The 22,567-nt window shown below is 43.8% G+C and overlaps 1 protein-coding gene across 1 annotated transcript; it reads right to left on the bottom strand.

Moving 5' to 3' along the window:
- Positions 1-2,955: 2,955 nt before the first annotated feature.
- On the bottom strand, positions 2,956-22,244 carry ezh1 (enhancer of zeste 1 polycomb repressive complex 2 subunit). The gene is made up of 21 exons (XM_080725083.1): positions 21,646-22,244; positions 20,419-20,619; positions 19,811-19,933; positions 18,711-18,833; positions 18,115-18,232; positions 17,345-17,484; positions 16,908-17,004; positions 15,558-15,660; positions 14,865-15,028; positions 14,584-14,675; positions 14,276-14,441; positions 10,698-10,879; positions 9,156-9,247; positions 8,835-8,863; positions 8,598-8,723; positions 6,956-7,134; positions 6,736-6,831; positions 5,536-5,617; positions 5,360-5,440; positions 5,162-5,246; positions 2,956-4,880 (listed from the first exon to the last, which is right to left on the bottom strand). The coding sequence occupies exons 2-21, from the start codon at positions 20,602-20,604 to the stop codon at positions 4,820-4,822; spliced, it is 2,325 nt and encodes a 774-aa protein (XP_080581209.1). The 5' UTR covers positions 20,605-20,619; positions 21,646-22,244; the 3' UTR covers positions 2,956-4,819.
- Between the last annotated feature and the right edge of the window lie 323 nt (positions 22,245-22,567).

Below are 22,567 nucleotides of genomic sequence, written 5' to 3'. Positions count from 1 at the left end.
GTTTGTTAAAAAAAATAAGAAAACAAGAGTGAGGAAAAAAAAGGGGTGTTTTGAATGTAAATCCTATGACTGTCATGTACTGTATAATACACTAGTAAAATCCTCAGTGTTGATATATCTATTTGGAACACAGGGAGTGTACAAATGTAACCAAACAAGGATCAATTTTGTAACCGAATGATCTGTCTTGTTTATGCACACTGTCAGGAGTGTACATATTGTACTAGGGCATTAACGACTACAGTAAGTAAAAAGTTGAGTTGAAGTCGACTTTATCGTTTGATGACGTCAGAGGCAGAAATTGTGAAAATAGCCGATCTACATGCTCACAACGCCTCGCATCACAATAGAACCATGTTATACCAAATGTAATGTAGCACTGTAATATTGGATAAACGTTTTTCAACTTCGACTTTCGACTTTCTCTGGTGGGAGTCGACTTGTGTAATGAAGTCCACTCAGTCGACTTGTCGACTTTTTCGTTAACTGCCCTAGTACATACCACCACACCAACATTTAGCTGCTGGTAATGACATGAGAATGACACATAAATCATCTTGAATCTTTGAATGTTGAAATGAGCCCTGAGGATTTTACTGTGAAGGTGGACACCGCAGTGAGACCTGCCCTGCTCCCCTGATGTACGCTGCTCTGTAGTGGAAGTACCATTACATCCATCATAGCTTTCTAGTATGCTCAGGATAAAGAACGTACAGGAGCCGTTCCCCGCAGAACGGACCTTCGGGTTACCTACTAGTGTAACCTTGGTTCTCGGAATAGCATGAGTGACTGTCAATATTTCCTATCAATTACACTTGAAGCCTTGAAGTCCTGGAGATTTCTTTTGTCAAGCCAATTAAATAATTTGATAGGACACTCAAATGTAGGTCAATTGAGTCACTCTGCCGGTCATCAAATTATTGGCTTAGGAATGCAACAAAAAACATGAATTCACGGCTTCATGGGGTGTGAAATTGATTGAAAATAAGTCATATTTTGGGTAAACTACTCCTTTAATGCTATAAAGAGAACCAGCTACATGCATTGAATTGTTATGTACTGTACTGTGAGACTGGTTGTATATTAAGCTACACTAACAACAGCAGGAATTACTATTGTATGAAAAATGTACAGATATGGCCATCCCTGGCGCTTCCCCCAAGCTATATTTCTATAAGAGTGCGCTGTAACACGCTGAATGGAGACTGAACAGTGAGATAGCTGAGTGAACGCTGATCAATGCAGAGTTGGTTGTGCTTTGTTCTTTTTGTTAAGTGATAAATCACAAATGTATCATATTATAAACGTAGGCTATACAATGCACTGAATTCATTTAAAAGTGATATTTTCTGACACTACAGTACATGTGCTTTCTGCCTAGCTGCATCACTGCAATGCTGTTTTTCTTTAGTTCACCCACACATGCACAACAATGTCCTGCGTGTTAATTTAACTGACAGTGTACAAATGTTGTCACATTAATACACTCTCAGCAGTCAGGATTTATGGTGTGTGTGGTCCCTAGAGAGTGTGTGTGACTGTGTGTGTGTGTGTGTGTGTGTGTGTGTGTGTGTGTGTGACAGAATGTACAGACATGTTTGTTTGTGTATTCATAGTTTGTTTGTTCACCAAGATCCCCTCCTACCAATGTTGAGCAACGTGTCTAATGAAAACCTTGTGCACACATGCCAATAATCCACCTCGCTTGTTGTTGTGCACCAGTAGTATTAAGGTGATCTAGATAACAGACCTACTGTAGGTCAGGTGCTGTCTAGTCTCTCGAGACAGATTGTTGTCTCACACAATTTTCAAGTGCTTTCGTCTAACAGCTTGTTCATCCCAAGCGCTGAAAATGTGGAGAGATAAAGCGGATGTCCTGCCTCCCCCCCACTTCTGTTTCGCCTTTGCAGTCGCGTAAATCAGTCCTACTGTAAATCGAATTCGTCCAAGCCTATCCTAGCTTGCTGTTTAGTAGAAATGGAAATTAAAAAACTATATTTTTGAAGACATTTTAAAATATATTTTCGTGAACTGAAATGACAAACAGGTGACGGGTTCCTGACTGTCACAACCTTTGCGAGGTGGAGTTACAGTACGGTACGGTACGGTACAGCAATCTGTAGCATTTGAAGATTGTGGAAGAGTTTTCTGCCTTGAGAGACTCAGACTAGGGTGCTGCCCCAGAATGGCTTCTCCCAGTTCTTGAGTTAAGCCAAATTTATACTCCATTGTACGATTTAGCTTGTAGATCAGTTCTTTTTTTGCGTCATGGAGCATAAATTAAGCTTTAGCCCTTGATGCGCTGAGGAGAGACGCACTTGTGGAGCACTAATTTTGTACTGTGCAATGTGCGCATAGCTCATTTGATGAGCCCAAGAGAGGCAAAATGAGATGGGGGGGAAAAAAGACTAGCCATGACTCAGCACTACATGGCAACGACGACGCCGTTTGTCTGTTAGAAAAACGGACCTGGAAATGAACACTGTGTTTTACTGTACAGAGGAGGGAGGGAGACCAGGCCATGAGGGAGGAGCAAGCAGGTTGATGACGATACGTCATAAGTCGTGTGTCTGTGATCACACTAACATTAAGGACTTTTCCGTTACTTCTTCCTTGGTGTGCTTGGTTTTGTTTTGTAATAGTTTCACTGTAAATGACCATTACTATGTAATTCAAGGCAAAGTCAAATTGTCACTTCAATAAAAGAAGCTTGAAGGAAATCAAATCACTGCTGCATTGTGGTATCTACTAAAATAAGGCCTTGTTATAGCTAGTTGCAACATGCCAGTGTTGCACATCAGAAATAGCAGATCACAAAGTTCACAACTCATTGCGGTGTGACTCGTTGTGAGCATATGGATTGGCTATTTTCTACAGTATGTGCGACACGATGTAGAACCAAGTATAAATCAGGTATACCACCACACTCAATGATCTCAGAGACATGTGTAATGTATAAAGTTAAAGATTTATTTCTATAGGCATACACTGTACATAACAATAGATTACTGTTTTGTTTCACTCATCTCTGTTCAGAAAAGATCTCGTGTGAAATTGGGTTTTCATGTTTTGATAAATGTAAGGTTGAGTACAGAGAAAACTTGGATGCAGTAAAAAAAAAGAAGAAGAAGAAGAAAAAAAAAATACATATTAAAACCAACCAGATTATGTGGGGCACTTTAATATTTGGTCAAATGCTTAATTTAGCTATTTCCCAAGCTCCTAACCTTACAATGGTTACCTTCAACACAGCTCTGCTTCTTAAACAACACATCCACACTGTAACAACCTTCTGTGTGGAATCATTTGGCACTTAGAAGATTTATTAAAGGAAGAGAAGTCTCATTAATATATGTATATGTTCTTTGAAGTTCAATGACTTTAAGATCATGTAAACATGATGGTAAAGGCTAGGTGTAAATGTACATTGCTTTGCGTACCAGTGGCACAGGTTAAAATTGTAAAATAAAATGAGGAATGAGATCTCTCTACCACCAACTACAATTTACATTCAGTCAGTCGGTTTCTCGTCCGGTTGCCTATGATCATATATATATATATATACTTTTTTTGTTGTTGTTGCAGAACATTGATATCATAAATGCACGGTTAACGTATTTCACCACTAGCGTAGATGCTAGCCACAGTACAGGTTCAAACACAGAGCTTTACTGGAGCATACAGAAACTCTAGAACCAGGGCTAGTGCCAAGTGAGCCGAGAAGATGGCATCTTCTGAGGGACAGTAAAGCCTAAAATATGTTTTGTTATATGACCGTGTTGCTCACTGAAAATAATGCATTGTGTTGCTTTTAATAAAACATTTGTTTTATTTTGAGCAAGCAACATGACCGCTCATCTTTAAATTAGGCTTTAGGGTAACATCACGTATACTGTGATTCCATAGAGCGGCATTGGACTGAAACTAATACTATGGCATGTTTTAATGGTCTGTTCATCCAAGAGAAAACACATGCACTGTATTTCACTGTTAGGTACAATGTAAAAGCTTGTGTTACATACTGAGAGGTAAAACAAAAAAAGAACTGAAGCCTGGCTATAAATACAGTAACTAAACCACTGAGAGAGTACCACACAGTAACCAGAAGTAACCGTTGCCTCTTTGCTTTGACAGAATAATAAAAATAAAAATAAAATAAACTGACTGGTGTGATTCTCTTGGGTCCGATAAGCAATATTGACAGACAGTAGGTAGATTATTGCCATTCTAAAATTGTTTAGTATTCATAAGCTTGGCAGGTGGTTTTGTACGGTTAAAACCTCAGTGTTTTAACGTATCCATTTGCAACTCAGAGAATGTACAAATAACACGTTTCGGTCCCGATGGTCTGAGGACCGAAACGTCCGCTCACCTTCTTCACTACCCTTTTCACTTTTGTGATTAAAAAATATATATTTTTGCATCCTCAACGTCCTTTTGTGTGTGAGCCTTTTCTCATTTGAGGACTTTAATGCTGACCTCTCGCACCGTGAATGCTTGATAAGCATATAGTGCAAACCTTCCTACCTTATACTGTACACTCTCAGAGTAAACTGAATATTGAGGATTTTAACTGTACTGCATAGGGGTGGATGAAAGTATACAATGAGGATATTCTGAGGAGGTGTTAACAATGTTTGCAGAGCAGAAATATGTACCACCAAACAGGGGTGGAACTTTGTATGTTAGGAAGTGCAGCAGTGCGGGCCAAGTCAGTAACTGTTCATAGATGCCCTTAGGCCAGACTATAGGGAGGGGCAGAAGCTGTAGCAGATGGCAGAGATGTTCAGGAAGGGTTTCTGTAGTGTAACAGGTGGAGCTAACTCATGTCTTGCTCCCTCTCTATCCCCACGTATTTCAGAGCATCGGCTAGGCTGTATCTGTAAGAGGAAGACATAAAGCGGAAGGCATTGTTGTCACGATGCATCGTTGTAAAAATGCAGGACCATACAGTTAGATTACTATATTGCCCTCTTTGCTTGACTACCTACAAAGATTATTGGATTTCTCCACTAGAGTGCTGCTAACCCTTGGCAAAAAGAACTGAACATAGATCAGATTCTTCTCTGATGACTATACATGATGAAAGATTTTATGATGTCAGATGTAAGTCAGAGTAAACTAAACCCTCTGTGATATGTTAAAGCTCAGATTGTCCTACCTGTAGTCAAAGAAGAGTTCCTCTCCTGGCAGGATAGCCCGTTTGGCAAAGATCCCAATGCGGTGGTCTCCATTCACCATCACCACTGGAAGAACAGCAGCAAACCCATTCCACAACAATCTACCCAGCTCAAATGAAGTACTGTGTTTACTACTGTACATACTAGCTTTCTATTATTGTATCCAAGTGGTATCTTACCCTTAGCGTAGCAGTTGGGATTGACCGAATGGTTTGCAAAGCGGATTTTGTTCCCTTTTCGAGTGGCGTCCACAACAAAATCTATTGAGTAACACGGATGACATATGAATAAATCGACTGTATTACTAGATGTGGTCAGTTACAATCACAAAGAAAGGGAGAGGGGGAACACATACCGTTGTTCAAGTTGAAAAGGAAGCTGGACATGTATTTATCATAGATCCTGCCACGCCGATCAGCTTCATCCTGGGAGATTAACTACACGCGTGCACACGCACACGCACACACACACACACACACACACACACACACACACACACACATGTCTGAGAACCACTGGTGTAGAAAATCGAGTTGTTGTTGCAAAATGGAAAAAGGTCCCAAGTTCACAGCTGACACATTTTTAAGTGGCAATATGCTGGAGTCTGCTCCAGTGTTGCATTGGTGATACAATGGTCTGGGGTATTAACGCAGTTTTAATGACGTCACACGCACATCGCTTAACACCCAAATTACAGATGTTAACAGGTTCAGACAATGGTGTATTGATATGCATACAGGCTCATCTCTTTGTAAAATCACCCTGCTGTGACACTAAACGTTGTCGAGGTGTGAATTTGGGTGTTATTTTGAATCGATGCATGAGAGGCGTGACATTGGTCAGAAAAGATACAGGACAGGGTGTACACGTGTGACCGGACCGATGAAACACTGGTCTGCTCACACACACCCTCTAGACTAGAGTGAGAGATAATTCCAACCAGAAATTTGTATGGGCCAGTGTTGATCATAGCTGTTGATTGCCGATCAAAAGTTGGTCATTTTGCCACAGTCTGCCACAGTTTTAGCCATAAAAAATACATCAGAGGTAAAGGGCGTTAAAGATGGGGAAATGCATTGGAGTATATGGAGAAAAACGGCCGCGCGATGCTCTCAGCGTCCATTCGAAGCAACCCGCGGTGAATGGGCTTCCGCTACATCCACGGGTAGCCCCGACCTTACGGTGAGATTTAAAGTTGTTACTGTAAATACAGTAAACGCGGCAAACGCGTCGTGGGCCTCCAGCGACATCAAAGAGTTTTACGCGTGGGCACCCGCTGAGTTGAAGAGGGTTAGGTTTACACATTGGTTTGGTGGTTTGATGGATTAATTGTATGTTAAGCGGTTATTATGGTTCAGTTTAGGCATGGAAGGTACAGTGTGTTTACGGTAAGGGTAAGGGTAAGGGTAAGGGTGATGGGGGGGCATTCATGCATTGCTCTGAGAGCAATTCATGACAAAATGAACCTATTGCTGATATAAATATTTCAATGCACCCCATTCGCTGTGCTGCTACAGCAAGGACCAAGTGGTTTGAGTTGACTAAATGTACTTACCTCTCCACAGTATTCTGAGATGAACTCGTTCTTTTGAACGGACTCTTTGATGAAGGTGCCCCAGCCCGCTACATCCGAGGGTGCCAATAGGAGGTGCTGAAATACAGGTCAGATGTGTGTAAGGTTGGAAGAAATGTCCCCGAAACAGGAAGTTTGAGCAGGATTCAGACATGCTGGCTCTTGGACAAGACGTTCAAGCGTCTTTAGTGACCTATTGTACCTTTTTAAGTCCCCTCTGGATGCTGCAGTTCTTACAGGAGACTGTCTTGCTCTCCCAATGGTCTGCCGCGCCGCAGGTCATGCACAGATCTGGGTCACACTCCCTCACCGCCAGATAGCAGGGACACTGCTTTGTGTTGCACTGAGTCTTACACCTGCACCCTGGGAAGCGGTTCTGGCCTAGATAACAATTATACATAGCATTATAACCCAGACAGACAAAGTACAGAGAGGTCTGGCAGTGGCCTTTAAAAATGACACGCTGCAACGCAGACACATAACACTCCTGATGACTTGACGATTCGGATGAATAATTCTCTCTCTAACTGCAATTGCAGTTTGCACACAAGAGAGAGAGGCTCAGTGGCTGAAAACCACAGAGAAATACCATCAATCAGGGACCTCTGCTGGCAGCTATGCTGAAATACAGCTCTGCAGAACAGAGCGCAACGCCCTCTGGCCAGATAGATGGAGAGAACAGGCAGGAATTTAACTGCCTCTACAGCAGACCACGGTGGAGAAAATAGCCCATATCAAGGGCATCGGGAAGTGTTTGTCTTCTCTCTCTGCCATCATAACTGCAAATCCCCTTTGCCTGTTTGTGTGTCGTATTGGTGGGTGTGCGTGCGGCTGCGTATATCACGGAGAATTGTTAAGCCACAGCTGTCTGACTCATAGTAATGGTGTGGATGATGCTGTATCTCGTGCACGGAGCCTGTCACGTCCCTTTGATTTCTCTCCAAGTCTTTAGTGCACACACATGTAACACCGTGGGCTGCTTCCTGTCTGGCTCTAGCTCTCCTCGGCTACGGGAAAAGACATGAAAAAGAGGAAAAGGCTGGGAAGGAGATGGTGATTCATCTCTTAAATAGAAACTAAAAAAAGGTAAATCCATCTAGGCCATAATCTCCTCAACTCTCTCCCTTTCTCTATCGCTGGCAAGAAGTCTTAGGATGAACCCCCCCCCCCAAAATAAAAAATGCATTCCTCCACCATGTGGCCATTTCTAAAAGTGCGTTCCGGGCCTCGGCACGTTGTGAACGTGCCTCTGTGTCAAACAGACGCCCACCTGTCCCTGCCAGAGGACAGTCTCTCTGTGTGTGCTGGGTGACCACAGTCAGAGCGCTGCCGCAGGATCACTTTCCATTCTGCCGCCTCGCTCTATTGTGGCCTGGCAACACACAGTGCTGGGTGTCCAGAAAGAGAGAGACAGAGAGAGAGAGAGAGACAGAGAGAGAGAGAGAGACAGAGAGAGAGAGAGAGAGAGAGAGAGACAGAGCTCTCAGTGGAAACAACGTCTACATCACCTTTCCACTGACATGTTCATATGATCTGACTCTACACAGTCAAATCCCAGAGTTCATTTAACGAAAAAATGAAACCTTGCGTTCCATTCGTGTACACTCTTCGGAGTACAATCAACACCAAGGATTTTACTGGGTAACGCTATACTGTCTGTGCTTCAAAGTGTGTGTGTGTGTGTGTGTGTGTGTGTGTGTGTGTGTGTGTGTGTGTGTGTGTGTGTGTGTGTGTGTGTGTGAGAGAGAGAGACACAGAGAGAGAGAGAGAGAGAGAGAGAGAGAGAGAGAGAGAGAGAGAGAGAGAGACATACAGTAGGTGAGTGATTGAAAGGTGACACTCACACTCGTGCTCGCACTGGCAGAACTTCTCACAGAAATTCTGGGTCATCACACACGGGCAGGAGCTGTCACATGGATGATCTGGGTGGTCACATGGCTGGTAGTTGTACACCTGATTGGACGAGTTATCTGGAGCAGTAGTGTAATGAAATAATAGTAAGTCTTTTGACAAGGCACAATAAAGGTGCATGGTTATTTCAAAAGGGCCCGGATAGCAGTACATGTTATGTGACTACATACCTCTCTTTAGTTGATTCTTGGCCCATAATCTATCACATCAGAAAGAAGAAAACAGATGAAGAGATTTATTCAACATTGTCCAATACCATCTTAAAGTCTATCTCAGCTGTAAACAACTACAATATTACTGCTCCCTGAGTGGTTTATTCAGCAAACGTTCAACCGCAAAGCAGACCCCGTTTGAAATATTGCTAAATAGACCACTAATGGAGGATTAGGCCTGTGTGTGGATATTCCATTGTCCTAAAATGCTTTGACCACATCATGCTACAATGAGGGCTAGAGTGGAATACATTATTTATATGTTTATAATAATCTTGCCTTCCCTTTCTTTTCTTCTTTTGAGGGGCGACCCCTCCATCCTCCATAGGAACACGATGAATCAGGATTTCTTTTGAGGCAAATTCATATACCTATGAAAAGACAAATTCATATATGTCTGCTAAATGTACAATTGTAATTGTAACTGTGATGTAACGGTAGTTAGTGTTGTCACATCCTGAAAATCCTGCCCCCACCTCTCCTGTCAAAACTCCACTGCTGCGTGCACACACACACACACACACACACACACACACACACACACACACACACACACACACACACACACACACACACACACACACACACACACACACACACACACACACACACACACACACACACACAAACCCTGCCCACCTCTGTCTGCCAAAAAACAGATTTGGCTTCTTTCCTGGGACACACAGAGACATAACGCCACAGCTGGTTTCAGCATTTCCACTCTCAAGTCATACAGAAGGCGTGGCCATGTGAAGGAGGCCAGTAATGGAACAGAGTCCTGACCAATCACATCGCCCAGAGGGAGAGGAATATGGCTAGAATGTTAAAGGAGAAAATGTGGTGCATGCAGGACTGCCATGTTGTCTGCCTTTTGGGACGGGTCTCATAATGTGCATTCTGTCTGTGCAAATCGTTGCGGTCGGGTGGAAATTGTTGTATATGCAAAACAGTTACTTTATTAATTAGTCACAAGCTGTTGAACTTTTATTGTTCATAAAACCCACAGATCAACAAAATTCGCGGTGCTTGTGTGCTTGTAGATTTTATTTACTTTTCGTGACTCTCTTGCCTCTTGGGCATTAATTTACAGAAAATGATTAAAGAAAGTAAAAAAGAATTGATACAAGGGTTCTGGTCGACAGCAATGACATCTAAAGAGTCCTGTGTTGTCATTTGAGACTGCAGGCTGTAATATGTTTCCTGTAATTCTCCTGCCTATACACCACCCATGTGACGTTGACTTGACGTAAGGACAGGGGCTTGGATACTAGTCCACAGGGACCGTCTCAGGCCAAGACATAATGCGTGTATCGTGAGGGAGTGGTAAACACGTAACATCTGGTAAGTATCTTAATTTATAGTGCCACATGCCGTTCTGCCTGTAGTCACTCCAATTACTCACACCATAAAAACCACAGGCAACGGATGCATGCGTTGCGACACTCGCGCTGACGAATTTAAAGTTTCTTGTGCACACTGTCACCAGGCTCAATTCCACTACTTCTTCTTCACATATTATATTCTATAATATTTTTGAATACTAGACTGCCGGGCCAATGCAATTTGGGAACGATACATGTTAGAAAAGCATGCCCCACCCTGCAATCACCTTTTTTACATTATTATTTTTATACATTTGAAAACTTTAAATGGGACATTCTGCATAACGAGTACTTTCTACTTTTTGTGCAATAAGTACATTTTGATGCCAATACCTTTGTACTTCCGGACGTTTACTTGCAACAGAGTATTTCTACATTGCAGTATTGATGCTTTTACTTAAGTAAAAAAAGAAATGTGAATACTCATTCCACCACTGACCTCTCTGCAGCTCTTGGTGCCGATGAGGCGGGCGATGGAGCAGAAGTTGTTGTAGTAGGTCCCATGTAGAACCCTGAACAGAGACTCCTCAGCCCCACTCCACTGGACCAGCACCTCCGCCTGATGAGAGGCCTCTTCACACACTGGACGCAGCTGAGGTGTCTGACTGCGCGAGTTCTCCTCTGTCACACACACACACGCACACACACACACACACACACACACACACACACACCCACACACACACACACACACACACACACACGTTTGTTACTATACTTTTGAGGACATTATTAATGCTGCAAGCCAAAAATAGCTGATCTACAAGCTCACCACGTGTCGCAATGTGACGCACTGTGAGCTAGCAGATCTGCTGTTTTCAGTGCGAAACACTTAAGGCCTGTCCATACTTTGACCGAAAGCGAACCTTTCAGTCAAAAGGTCCGGTTCGACTACAACATGACGTCACTCGCGACTTCTGAAAAGCATTAGACCGAATGAGAGTTCGGAAATGTGCACGTCGGAAAGTCCAACTCAACGAACATTTCGGAGATACTATGGACAAGCCTTTAAGTATAAATCAGGAATAATTCCTACCCCAACCAACCCTTAAAACGTAACCTCTAAATGCCTTATTATCCCATCCATGCCTAAGTCCAAACCCAAATCGTTTTAACTTGCTTTATGGAGTGAGGATCAGGTAAATTGTCCTCACAAGGTCTATTTCTCAAATTCTATACTTGTGAGGACATCTGTCCCTCGCAAAAAAAGTACACACACACACACACACACACACACACACACACACACACACACACACACACACACACACACACACACACACATACAGTACACACACACGCACGCATTCACACAAGGCCAATGGAAGTTCACGTTAGCTTGACGGATATTTGACACTTGTGTTCATACACCCACTGTTCAAGGCAGATCAGTGAATGTTGCTTGGCAACAGGATGAAATGCAGCACTGCTGTATTGCGACACAGCTCGGTCCCGGGGAATGCTTCGATACGTGTGTTCAGCAGTCTGTTTTCCTTGCAAGGGAGAGCTTCTGCTGAGTCACTGACCGAATGTCAGCAGTTTTTCTAATTGGGGGGTCTGTAGTGACTTACAGCGAGGCCTGTTTGGTACAAAGAACATAACAGGAGGGGGAGAGAGGAGGAAGAAGGGGATAAACAGCCACAGGAGAGTGCTCTGATTTCCCTCTCCCTCTGCTCTCCACACGGGGATGTCAAAAGAAAGAAAAACGAAGCTCAAAAGGAGGGCCTGAGGGAAGGGAATGTTTGTTTTGGGGCTGGAGCCTGCTAAACTGATGGTTGGCTTATTTTGTTTGGAGGGCGAGAGCGAATGGTGAGCTGAGGCAGGAGGAGCAGAAACAAAGTCAAGTACAGAAAGTGTTTTCAAACTGTCATCTCCGGCCAGATTTCTCTTTTCTGAAGTGCTCTAGTCGGTTATTTGAGTTCATGCCACTGTAACAGATGCGGTGGAGGTTTACTGTAAATGATGCATCCACTTACTTAGTCATACACTGACACACTCAAATAAATATACAGCAGGGGTCTTCAACAGGGGGTCCGGGACCCCTAGGGGGTCCTCAGAGTTACTACAGGGGGTCCTTCCAAATCTTTGAGTGATATATATCTTTGTTTATATTAACCACTTGAACCCTAGCATCCATATTCTGAGAACTTTAGCCAAAGATAGCAGATCTACAAGCTCACAACGCCTCGCACTGTGAGCTTGTTGATCAGCTATTTTCGGCAAAGAGGTTTGGTGTAGAGGGGAAAAAGAGCAGACTAAGTACAGAGTAAGAGGTCAAGTTTATTAAATATTGATGGTTCAAGTGGTTAAATATCTGAAAACACTAGTTGACATGAATCCAAAATACTATTGTAATATTGTGCCGTCAAACAATGAAACTATATGGTACTGTATCTACACCCTGTAGACAATATGCCTTCCGGTGTGTTCCAAGATTTCTAGCGGAAGTCTGCGTTTAACAGACGTTACGTCATGCGGTGCGGGTCTGTTTACATTCCCCAGCGAAATAACTAAAATAGATTGTAGCTCTTAACTCACTCTTAATAGGTGTAACATTGCTTGAATCAATGTTTTTGTTTGTATATTGTTTATTGCGAGCGCAACCGACGGAGCAGGAGACGTAGACCAGAGTTAATTTCGTGCAGGGAATACGTTTGCAGGAACACCGCACCGTGAAAAAAATACAGCTTCCGGTGAAATTCCTACGGCGGAAGTTGAACGCTTTCTGCCTTCTATTGTCACCAGGCTTTTCTCTTCGGAGATGAGTAAGCCTGGCTACGCGAGGCTACTGTATCTATGGGTTGTGGGGGTCCCTGCTTCATCTCTCTATCGAATAAAGGGGTCCTTGGCCTGAAAATGTTGAAGACCCCTGATATACAGTACATACTGTATACTGCTGTACTGCATGTATAGAGGAGAAAGTACAGACTTCATTTCTTTACATTTGTCATGATTCTAACCTACAGTAGATACACCACAACAGAGATGTGTTATCCTTGACCGTTTCAATGAATATGTATTTGTCAACGGATATGGAAAGTGGCAGCCACGTAGCAACTGTTAAGAAAACTTTACAGTAAACCAGCTATTGTGCTCCTGTGAAATGAATCAAGATTGAGCAACTGCATGGCCTATTTCTCACCTAAGATTCAATCATCAACTGTTTTTGCTGGACTGTGGACTAGGTAATTTAGAGAATAGCAAAGTGTGGTTGCAGCCGTTGTGACCAGAGGAATCCATGGGGGAAAATAGCCTTTCTACAACATACCGTATTGTTCAATCTTTGGCCGGAAATTAAAGTGATTTTGGTGGTCCTTCAAAATGTAATTAGAATTTGGAGTCCGACTAGATGTAGTGTTCATAATTTATGGTGCTATGTATTTGTCAAATACTAGGCCCAGTGGTGTCCCACCAAATTCTGGGCCCTGGGTACAAGGATTCACAGCGGGCCCCCCCCATAAATGTTCTTCATAGGGGGAGGGGGTTTAGACTGGGAACTTATTATTATGCATTATTTTGTGCTTTAACTATTGAAAAATAGCAGATATACAAGCTCACAGCGCTGCGAGCCTGTAGATCTGCTATTTCAAATCCTTCTGAGGTTTTTTGAAAAACCTTTGTTCTGTCATCTACTGTATGTCAGTGGTGCTCAAACCTTTTAATATGAAGCACCCCCAAAATTATATTGATATGTATTTGGCCAAGGACCCCAGGAGCAAAGTTTTAGTTACAAATGTTAGCTTAAAAAATACATATATTCCATGATTTGCACACATTTTCACGACTTTTCAAAAATAGCAGAACTACAAGCTTGCAGCGCGGCACTCGGTGCCGTGCTGTGAGCTTTTATATCTGCTATTTTTCAATAGCTAAAGTATAAAATAATGAAGGCCCCCCCCCACCTTTGTAGTAACTCAGTCCCACTCCCCCCCCCTCCCCCCCTTGTGATGCCCCTGACTAAGCCCTCCCAAATGTTTTGGAAGCCAATAATAGCTAAACAAAGCTGAGTTCTCCTACCTGAGGAGGAGGCGGTCTCGTGGTCGCTGTCTCCCTCCTTGCCTCCATCCTCAGCAGAACCTGATGGTCCAGAACAACTGGAGCTTGGGACGCGGGGTTGTCTTCGCCCCCGTCGAGACCTCTGAGATCGTAACATACTCCGATCTGCTAACTCTTTAGCCCCTTTCTTCAGAGGAGAAATACAAGAAGGACTGGTAAGGAAATGAAAGAACCATTGTAAAGAAAAAAAAGACGCATTACATGAGTGCTACAGTGACTAGAAAACAAGAATGAAGGAGCGTTTGGGAAACGAGGGGCTTGGTGCACACCTGCAGCAAGAAACAGTCCAGGCCACAGGGTTCGGTCTCTATCCGTATTTCTTTGTTCTTCCTTTTGTAAACATTGGGGGTGGCGTGGAAAGCTTCAGTAAGAGAGAAAGAGATGTTCTTTGATTATGCAACAACACAATAAAGTCACAAAATCCAAAAACAGGAAAAAACAAATACTGTATGTCGTAGAGGAGGAATGGCGAGAAGTTAAACAAAACCACCCCCAATGGGGGGAGGGGGATACTAATGAAAGAGAAACCAATTGACGGAGGAGCGTTTACGGTGGAGGAAGCAGTCGTATTTGAAGCAACGTCGGCAGAAGAGCGTGTGGAAGGAGTGCAGCGCCTGCTCTCGTTGCACAGACTTGGCAAAGGGTCCGTCCATGTTGGGGGTGCAGAGGGGAGGCAACTTCACCGGGTCGGGGGGCTCCAGGAGGTCCTTGTATCTGTGGAGTGAGGGCAATGAGAACCCGTGCTACATCATGAATCGCTCCACGATGCCATATCACTTTTATAAAAATGATTAGATGACAAGTTCAATATTGTCTTACTGGGTGTTGCGGGGTGTCTTTCCACTGAGTTCAATATATGTTCTACTTATACTGTGTGATGCCTTTACTCATTCAGACCCACAACATCTTCTATCATTATTTGGTGAGTGATACCCAGCTGAATAATGCTACACGTTTTCCTCTCTGAGAGCTCTGTAGTCTGTACATTTAAAAAGTCCCCCTTATAGTATCTATAAAGTATGCACCTGGAGGTGTGAGAAATGGAAACTGTAAAGAACTCTCCTTTGACTGAGGGGGCATTTGGAAGAGGTTGTCAATAGCTCTTTCAGATGCTGATGCCACTGCTCCCTTTGAGTGAGCATTATTACTTTCTCCCCAAGAGCTCATGTCTCCATGGTGAATACTAAGCAACAGTCCCTTCAGCATGCACATAAGATGCCCAGTTTCGTTGCACTTCTCTTACTTCTCCTTCAGCTCCTCCATGGTGCCCTTGTAGGGGAACATTGAGGCGATAGCTGTAAATATCTTATCGTGCGGGATCTTCTTACTGCCGGACAAATCCCTCACTGTGGTTGTTGGAGAGAGAAAGAAAAGACAGCGAACAATGAGAGTTAGTTATCCAGGTCATTCAATCTTCTTCAAGCAGCAGGTGTTTATTCCAGATTCACAAGTGTGAGCTGTTTCCCACAATGCTCCAGGCCAGTTGACTGTGTGTGCATGTTGTAGCCGGCCCTGAAATCTCATCAGTATGATATCTGGATGTATTATAATGTCATTATGGATATTAGGGTACACAAATACTGTAAAGATCATCGTTGGAATGTACATAGTATACTTTACTAGTGTAAAGCCGTTATTACGCACCAGTGTATTACGCAAAAATAGCCGACATGGTACGCTGCGACACCTTGTGAGCTTATAGATCACTTATTTTCAATGTGCGACACTGGCTCACGTCTAGTTATAAATCCGGCATAATCCCGACAATAGCTGAGTTACTCCCAAGGCCTGCACATGTCTCTCACTCTTCACTTATCGTGTGAGTGATTTATACAGCCTAGTTTCCAATAAAGCATTACTGCAACAGGTCAATAGGTTCTGTAATTAGAGCCGGGCCATATCAGTGTCATGGACAAACAGGTTCCCTCACACACTGTCCCCAAACTGGGACACGGGGAGCTAAAGTAAACAATGCCCGTGCCAACACCGCTGTGGTCTGCGACAGCCAGGGTAACCTCCTGGCACCAGCACAGTGCAACATGGAGACCAGTGGCGATGGCATTCAAACTTTGACCGCTTCTCTTGCAGAGATAGTACAGGAATCCACACACACACACACACACACACACACACACACACACACACACACACACACACACACACACACACACACACACACACACACACACACACACACACACACACACATACAGCAACAAAGATCACTGTTATATCCACCCGCAGCTTCAATATAACACACCAGCAGGGGTCATCGATATGTCCGTACATGGACATATATGTCCGTGGCAAAGACTTGGGTCTTGTCTGTGGCAAATTTTTTATTTTCTTTTTTACACACCACTATAACATGTTCTTATTTTGATACCCAATAACCAAATGTCAAGTCTCCAGGTTTTCTTCTGAATATTTATGACACGTATTTACTACGAAACTATATTTGGAAGGACCCCCTTAACTCTGACAGTGCACAAATGGAACCAAATGTTGGTTCCATTTGTACACTCTGAGTTACAGACCTGTCATAGCCATGGCAACAATTTGAATTTTACAAAGAATGTCCACCTCAACACACCTTCACTGATACTCCTCCTCTTCCTCTTGAAGAAGGGTGTGGGCCCCGCTTTGGTCTCCTCCGAACCATCCGACGAGCTCTTCCTCATCACCCTCTCCTAGGGATGGGACGATAATTGTTATTATCGTTTATCGTGATAAAAAAACACTCACAATAATCGTATCGTGGAGATTTAAATATATTGTGGAATTGTCCTCTGTCATGCACTGGGATCAATTGTATTTGCAGAGCTGCATATCCGGTACCGTTTAAACCCTCTAGAATTGGTAAACGAACCTGGAAATAACATACCTTGATACAGTCTTTTTTTCACTCTTTACCAAATCTAATCTTGTAAGCTTGTAGATCTGCAATTGTTTTGGCAAATGTTCCGCCCCAGGATAATGGATGTGATTATTGTGATAATATTGTAAATCGATTTTTTTTTTGGTACCTACCTCTACCCTCTCCTCGTCTTTCTTCTCTGCCTCCTCCCGTCCAGGCTCTTCCTCTGCCTCATCCTCGTCCTCCTGGTCAGAGTATTGGTTCAGAGCCTCCACCAGCTCCTTGAAGATCTCATCGTTGATGAACCCCCCGCCTGGGACAAACAGTTACACAGCTGACAACGTGTCAATGCGCTATCCCCCCCCTGACCAGTGGTTCTCAAACATGTCAAAGACCTCCAAATTGACATGTATTTGGCAGCGGACCTCATCTGAAAAGATAACGAGCCAGGGATCCCCATAAGAGAATATTTGTGTCCATTTAAAATAAAATAAAAAAATCTGAAAAAAGCCGAAGTACAGTGGTTAAACTGAATTTGGTGCTATAATAACTAATTTGTGCTAGGGACCCCCTGGAACCCACTCCTATGAATATGGGCGTGAGATGCCTTGAGATTTTAACTTCCCAATGGTGTGCCTTGGGCATGAAAGGTTTGAAAACCACTGATCAAACTAAACCCCTGTGCTATGATTAATGCTGCAGTGACATGTACCACAGTGATCAGCATGCATGTGCAACCAGCGCTGGTCAGAAATAATTAAGACATGAAGAAGGCAGCATGTGCCACAGCACCTGGCATGCAGCCACACACGCACGCACACGCACACACACACACACACACACACACACACACACACACACACACACACACACACACACACACGCGCACACACACACACACACGCACGCACGCACACACGCACGCACGCACGCACACACACACCTCTGTCTCCATGGACACCGTCGTAGTTGTCAATGAGTTCCTCCAGGAAGGCTTCGTCCTGCTCCAGAACCTCGTCACCCATGTAGGGGATGTTGTGAAGGAACGTCTCATCCTCCACCTACGCAGGAATGGACACAGATGTGTGTGAGCAAGTGTGTGTGTGTGTGTGTGTGTGTGTGTGTGTGTGTGTGTGTGTGTGTGTGTGTGTGTGTGTGTGTGTGTGCGCGCACGCACATGCACGCATGTGTGTCTGCGTGCGCACACATGTGTGTGTGCATCAGTCAACAAAGCATATCGTTGTCGGGTGAAAACCTTGTATGTCCAAAACCGTTTGTTTTGCGTTTATCATTTTAGAAATGATTTAAACTAGTGAAAACAGCCGATCTACAAGCACACAACGCCTCGCGGTGCGAGGCGTTGTGTGCTTGTAGATGTGCTGTTTTCACTACCTTTGTGCGACGGCCTTGTATGATGAAGCAGGGCTTTGCTTTGCAAAAAAACATACAAATTTCAAACTTGGAGATACAAGGTTTCTGCCCGACAGTGACGATATTGGGTTTAAAGTGGGTGCAAATATATATATGATCTATTCATACCATGAAGTTGTTCTGGAGAGGCGACCAAGAGTACATGAAGGGGATTCCCACCACCATGGAGAGGGCCTTCAGGGGCGTGCTCTGAGATTTGAATGCAGGGAAACCAAACTCCACCATGCACATCTGTATCACAAAGAAAGATGATGCAACACAGCAGAGCAATAACACAAACGGAGGAAAAAAGAAAGCAATAACTGAATACAGATACTGGTCAGTTCCCTACAGTGAGAATACATAACGGTTAGACCATGTCAGCATCTGGGAACACAAGAGATGCTCTTACACCCTATGGGTGTTTTTAACTTTAAGACTTAAGTCATGTGCTGTTAAGACCTCTGCTAGTCATCACATTGTGGTTTATGGAATAGCCTACAGATGATTGTCCCTGTGATATCAGTAGGAGAGCTCTCCCAGTAAGAGAACAGGGCAGAAAATCAAAGGCTAGAAAAGATGACTAGTGTTATACCACTGGGGACTTTCCTCAAGACTAGGGATGGGACGATATGAAAATGTCATATCGCGATTATTGTGACGAAAGAAATCGCGATTTACGATATTATCGCGATAATCAAAATCCATTATCCTTGGGCGGAATATTTGCCAAAAAATAGCATATCTACAAGCTCACAACGAGTAGCAACGCGACATGTTGTGAGCTTGTAGATCGGCTATTTTTTGGCAAAGACATTTGACAGAGTGAAAAAATAAAGACTGTGTCAAGTACGTACAGTATATTATAAGTATCTTTTACCAATTCTAGAGGGTTTAAGTGGTACTGGATACACAGCTCAGCAAATAAAAGTTGAATTGAACCCAGTGCATGACGGAGAACGGTATCACGATAAATTTAATCTACACGATGCGATTATCGTGAGTGTTTTTTTATCACGATATACGATAATATCGCTAATCGTCCCATCCCTACTCAAGACCGTCCGTTACAAGTAAGCGCAGTAATAGACAGGCTTACTAATGGAGCTGAACCAGCCATGGAAGCTCCATGAACTAAGCCAGTCCTGTCAGTCAGTTGAGTCAGACAAGACAAGCTGACAGGCTGGGATAATTGTATATCTGTTATTTTCCCTCCCTCTCTCTCTCACCTTGCCAGGCGCAACTCCATTGGATGTTGACAAAGGAATGGACTGAATCCTGAGCTTGGACCAGTCTGCGTTCAAAGTGTTTGTCTGCTCTTCAATCTTCTGCCTGTTGGACATAAATAGGGTCTAGAAGGGGGAATAAAAACACATATTGTAAGATGTTACATACAAACATGTTACATACATGTTACACACACACGCATGCACGCACGCACGCACGCACGCACGCACGCACGCACGCACGCACGCACGCACGCACGCACGCACGCACGCACGCACGCACGCACACACACACACACACACACACACACACACACACACACACACACACACACACACACACACACACACACACACACAGTTATGGTCAGTGGTGTAGGTGTAATGGGGCTTTTTTTATTTTGCTGACGGTAAACCTGTTATGCAAAGTAGCGTGAAAAAGAAAATACCGTCGGAATGCTGTAGTGTCCAGTGTAGCGACAAAACACCCCTGTACATGCGCGCGCACGCACAAACACAGGCACGCACACACACATCCAAACACAAAGGGCTGACCTTTAGAGATCAATTTCCATACGCCTAAATTCAGAGTGTACTGTAGGGTAGCGTACCTTGACCTGCTCGGCTTTTTTAAGGCGTTTCAGTTGACGAAGGCGCATGTACTCGGACTTGACCCTCCTCCTCCACTCCTGTTGGCTGCGTGAGGGGGGTTGAGAGGCAGGCTGAGGTGCAGGGTCTGGGGGCGCAGCAGCAGCATCAGGCCCCGGGTCCACAGCAGGAGCTGCCGGATCCTCCATGGTGGCGCACTGGCGCTGCACAGGTGCAGGTGACAAAGCAGTGAGGGGTGATTGCATTGCATGCATGGAAGCGTTTGGATGTTGAGTTAAAGGGAATGGCTGAAGTGTCAATGCTTCCATGCACGCCAAAAAGATTGGTGCTGTCACTGAAACAATTTATTTTTTGTCCCATAGAATGACAAATATCCACCGTGACAAGAGTTTAGCAAATTCCTTTGAAGTCACAACTTCTGCTTTCTCTTGTCTCCCTTAAATGTCACACACGCACACGCACATACAGTATACTCTCTCTCTCTCTCTCTGAAACTTCAACTGTTCACATCATACAATATAATATACACAGTATGTGCGTGTATAAGAACGACTGCCCCCCTGTGTTGGCAAAACAACATTGTGGCCACTGGTCTACAGTCAACAAGCCATTACTATAAAACCCCTGGTTTATTGAAACGGTGTCCTGTCTAAGATGGACTGCTATTCGCCATCTTTCGTGGCTGTAAGTCAAGTTCACAGACAGAATTAACACACAGTGGGGGAACCATCACCATGTTAAATTTAACAGGAGCAATAGCAAATAGCCTGCGTTACGTTTCCAAGTGCACTCACGCACACATTACACTGGAGGAGAAGTGGGCGTGCCTCTTCCGAAAAGCAAAAAAAAAAAACGGAGCAAGAAAAGTGCGTAGTACAGTTTTCCCTGCATTTCTCTGTAAACCAACCCAATGCACACCTTCTCTCTCGTCCGTTCGAACTGAAACGTATACAGCAGTATAAAAACCTGTAAACGACCCCACACTGAGCCTGAGTTTTCCAGATGAGTCGAGCTGCACAGCAAAGCCTCAGCCATGGCTGTGAAGTATAGCGTTAAAAAAAAGCTGCAGTCTCATTGAAAATATAGGCAACGTATCCATTAGATTCGGTTACTTTTAAGACCTCGGCGCTCTGCGCCAGACGACGAGGCAAAAAAGCAATTATTTTTTGGTCAATTCAAGTGTTATTTTCGCGGACGTTGAATGCGTTGTATGTCGCAGTTACAAATACCTTATTAATCCTCGTGTTCCTCCCTGCCTGGCCGCCTATATCTCTGCTGCTGCGACCAGAATCCGCAAGGCGATGATGATAACTCCCCTCTCGCTCTCACTGAGATCCAATGCAATGAACGCTTCTATATCTCTCTGCTATCAACTTGACGCAGATGTGATGTCCAAGTCCACACCGCGAGCACATCTGAGCCTTCCTCCTGCGTTCTCTGTGAGCATGGTGAGAGATATGTCGTTGTAGTAGTGTATAGTAGTGGTGGTAGTAGGCTGCAATTAAAAAGCTGCGCACTTTAATATGGCTTGGTTCGAGGCAGAGCGAGTGAAGGGTGACGTCTTTATTATGATCATCATAAGCCTACCAGGCAGAGTAACGTCTTGGGAGAAAAGTAGCGTGTGCTGCTGCTAACACCAACACAGCATGGGCATTTTTACACATCAGCATGCTTGCACAGATATTAATTATGATCTCGTGGTCTTCTTCCTTGCTTGAAACTAACATCATAGATACGCACTTATAGCTCTGCAGCTGACTGTCAGGCTATATAGATTTTTGCCTATATTAATAGGCTCCTATCGATTTTATTATTATTATTTTGTATTTTATTTTTTTAGCTCATAAATATAAAACTAGGTAAACGTTCCACGATCGTAATTTTTACAAAAATAAAGGAAAAAAAAGATATATGTTAACCAAATTTTTTGGTAACGTAGCCAACAACAATTTCTAACAGATGTAAGTAAGTAGCCCCCAGACTATTATTTCCACATCTCCTATGTCCTCATCTGGCCCTGGTATTATTGATGGACGGACAGGCTCATCATAGCTGTGCAGCCTGTGCCATGCATGCATCCTCCTCCAAGCAGCAGCAGCACGTTATTCCGTGCGTGTTTACATGACGTACAGAACCTACACAGAACGCAGG

Source organism: Nannobrachium achirus (genome assembly GCF_963921795.1).
Source record: "Nannobrachium achirus genome assembly, chromosome: 4".
NCBI lineage: Eukaryota > Metazoa > Chordata > Actinopteri > Myctophiformes > Myctophidae > Nannobrachium > Nannobrachium achirus.
The sequence above is the reverse complement of the archived record's forward strand: the minus strand, read 5'-3'. Positions and strand labels throughout refer to the sequence as shown.

What these genes read in the sequence shown, in the direction of transcription:
- ezh1 (XM_080725083.1), bottom strand. Translation starts at nt 20,604, where the DNA reads ATGGAGGATCCGGCAGCTCCTGCTGTGGACCCGGGGCCTGATGCTGCT. An exon ending in ATGGAGTTGCGCCTGGCAAG is followed by an intron (nt 18,834 to 19,810) that starts GTGAGAGAGAGA and finishes TTTGTGATACAG; the next exon opens with ATGTGCATGGTGGAGTTTGG. An exon ending in TCTCAGAATACTGTGGAGAG is followed by an intron (nt 5,618 to 6,735) that starts GTAAGTACATTT and finishes GCACGCGTGTAG; the next exon opens with TTAATCTCCCAGGATGAAGC.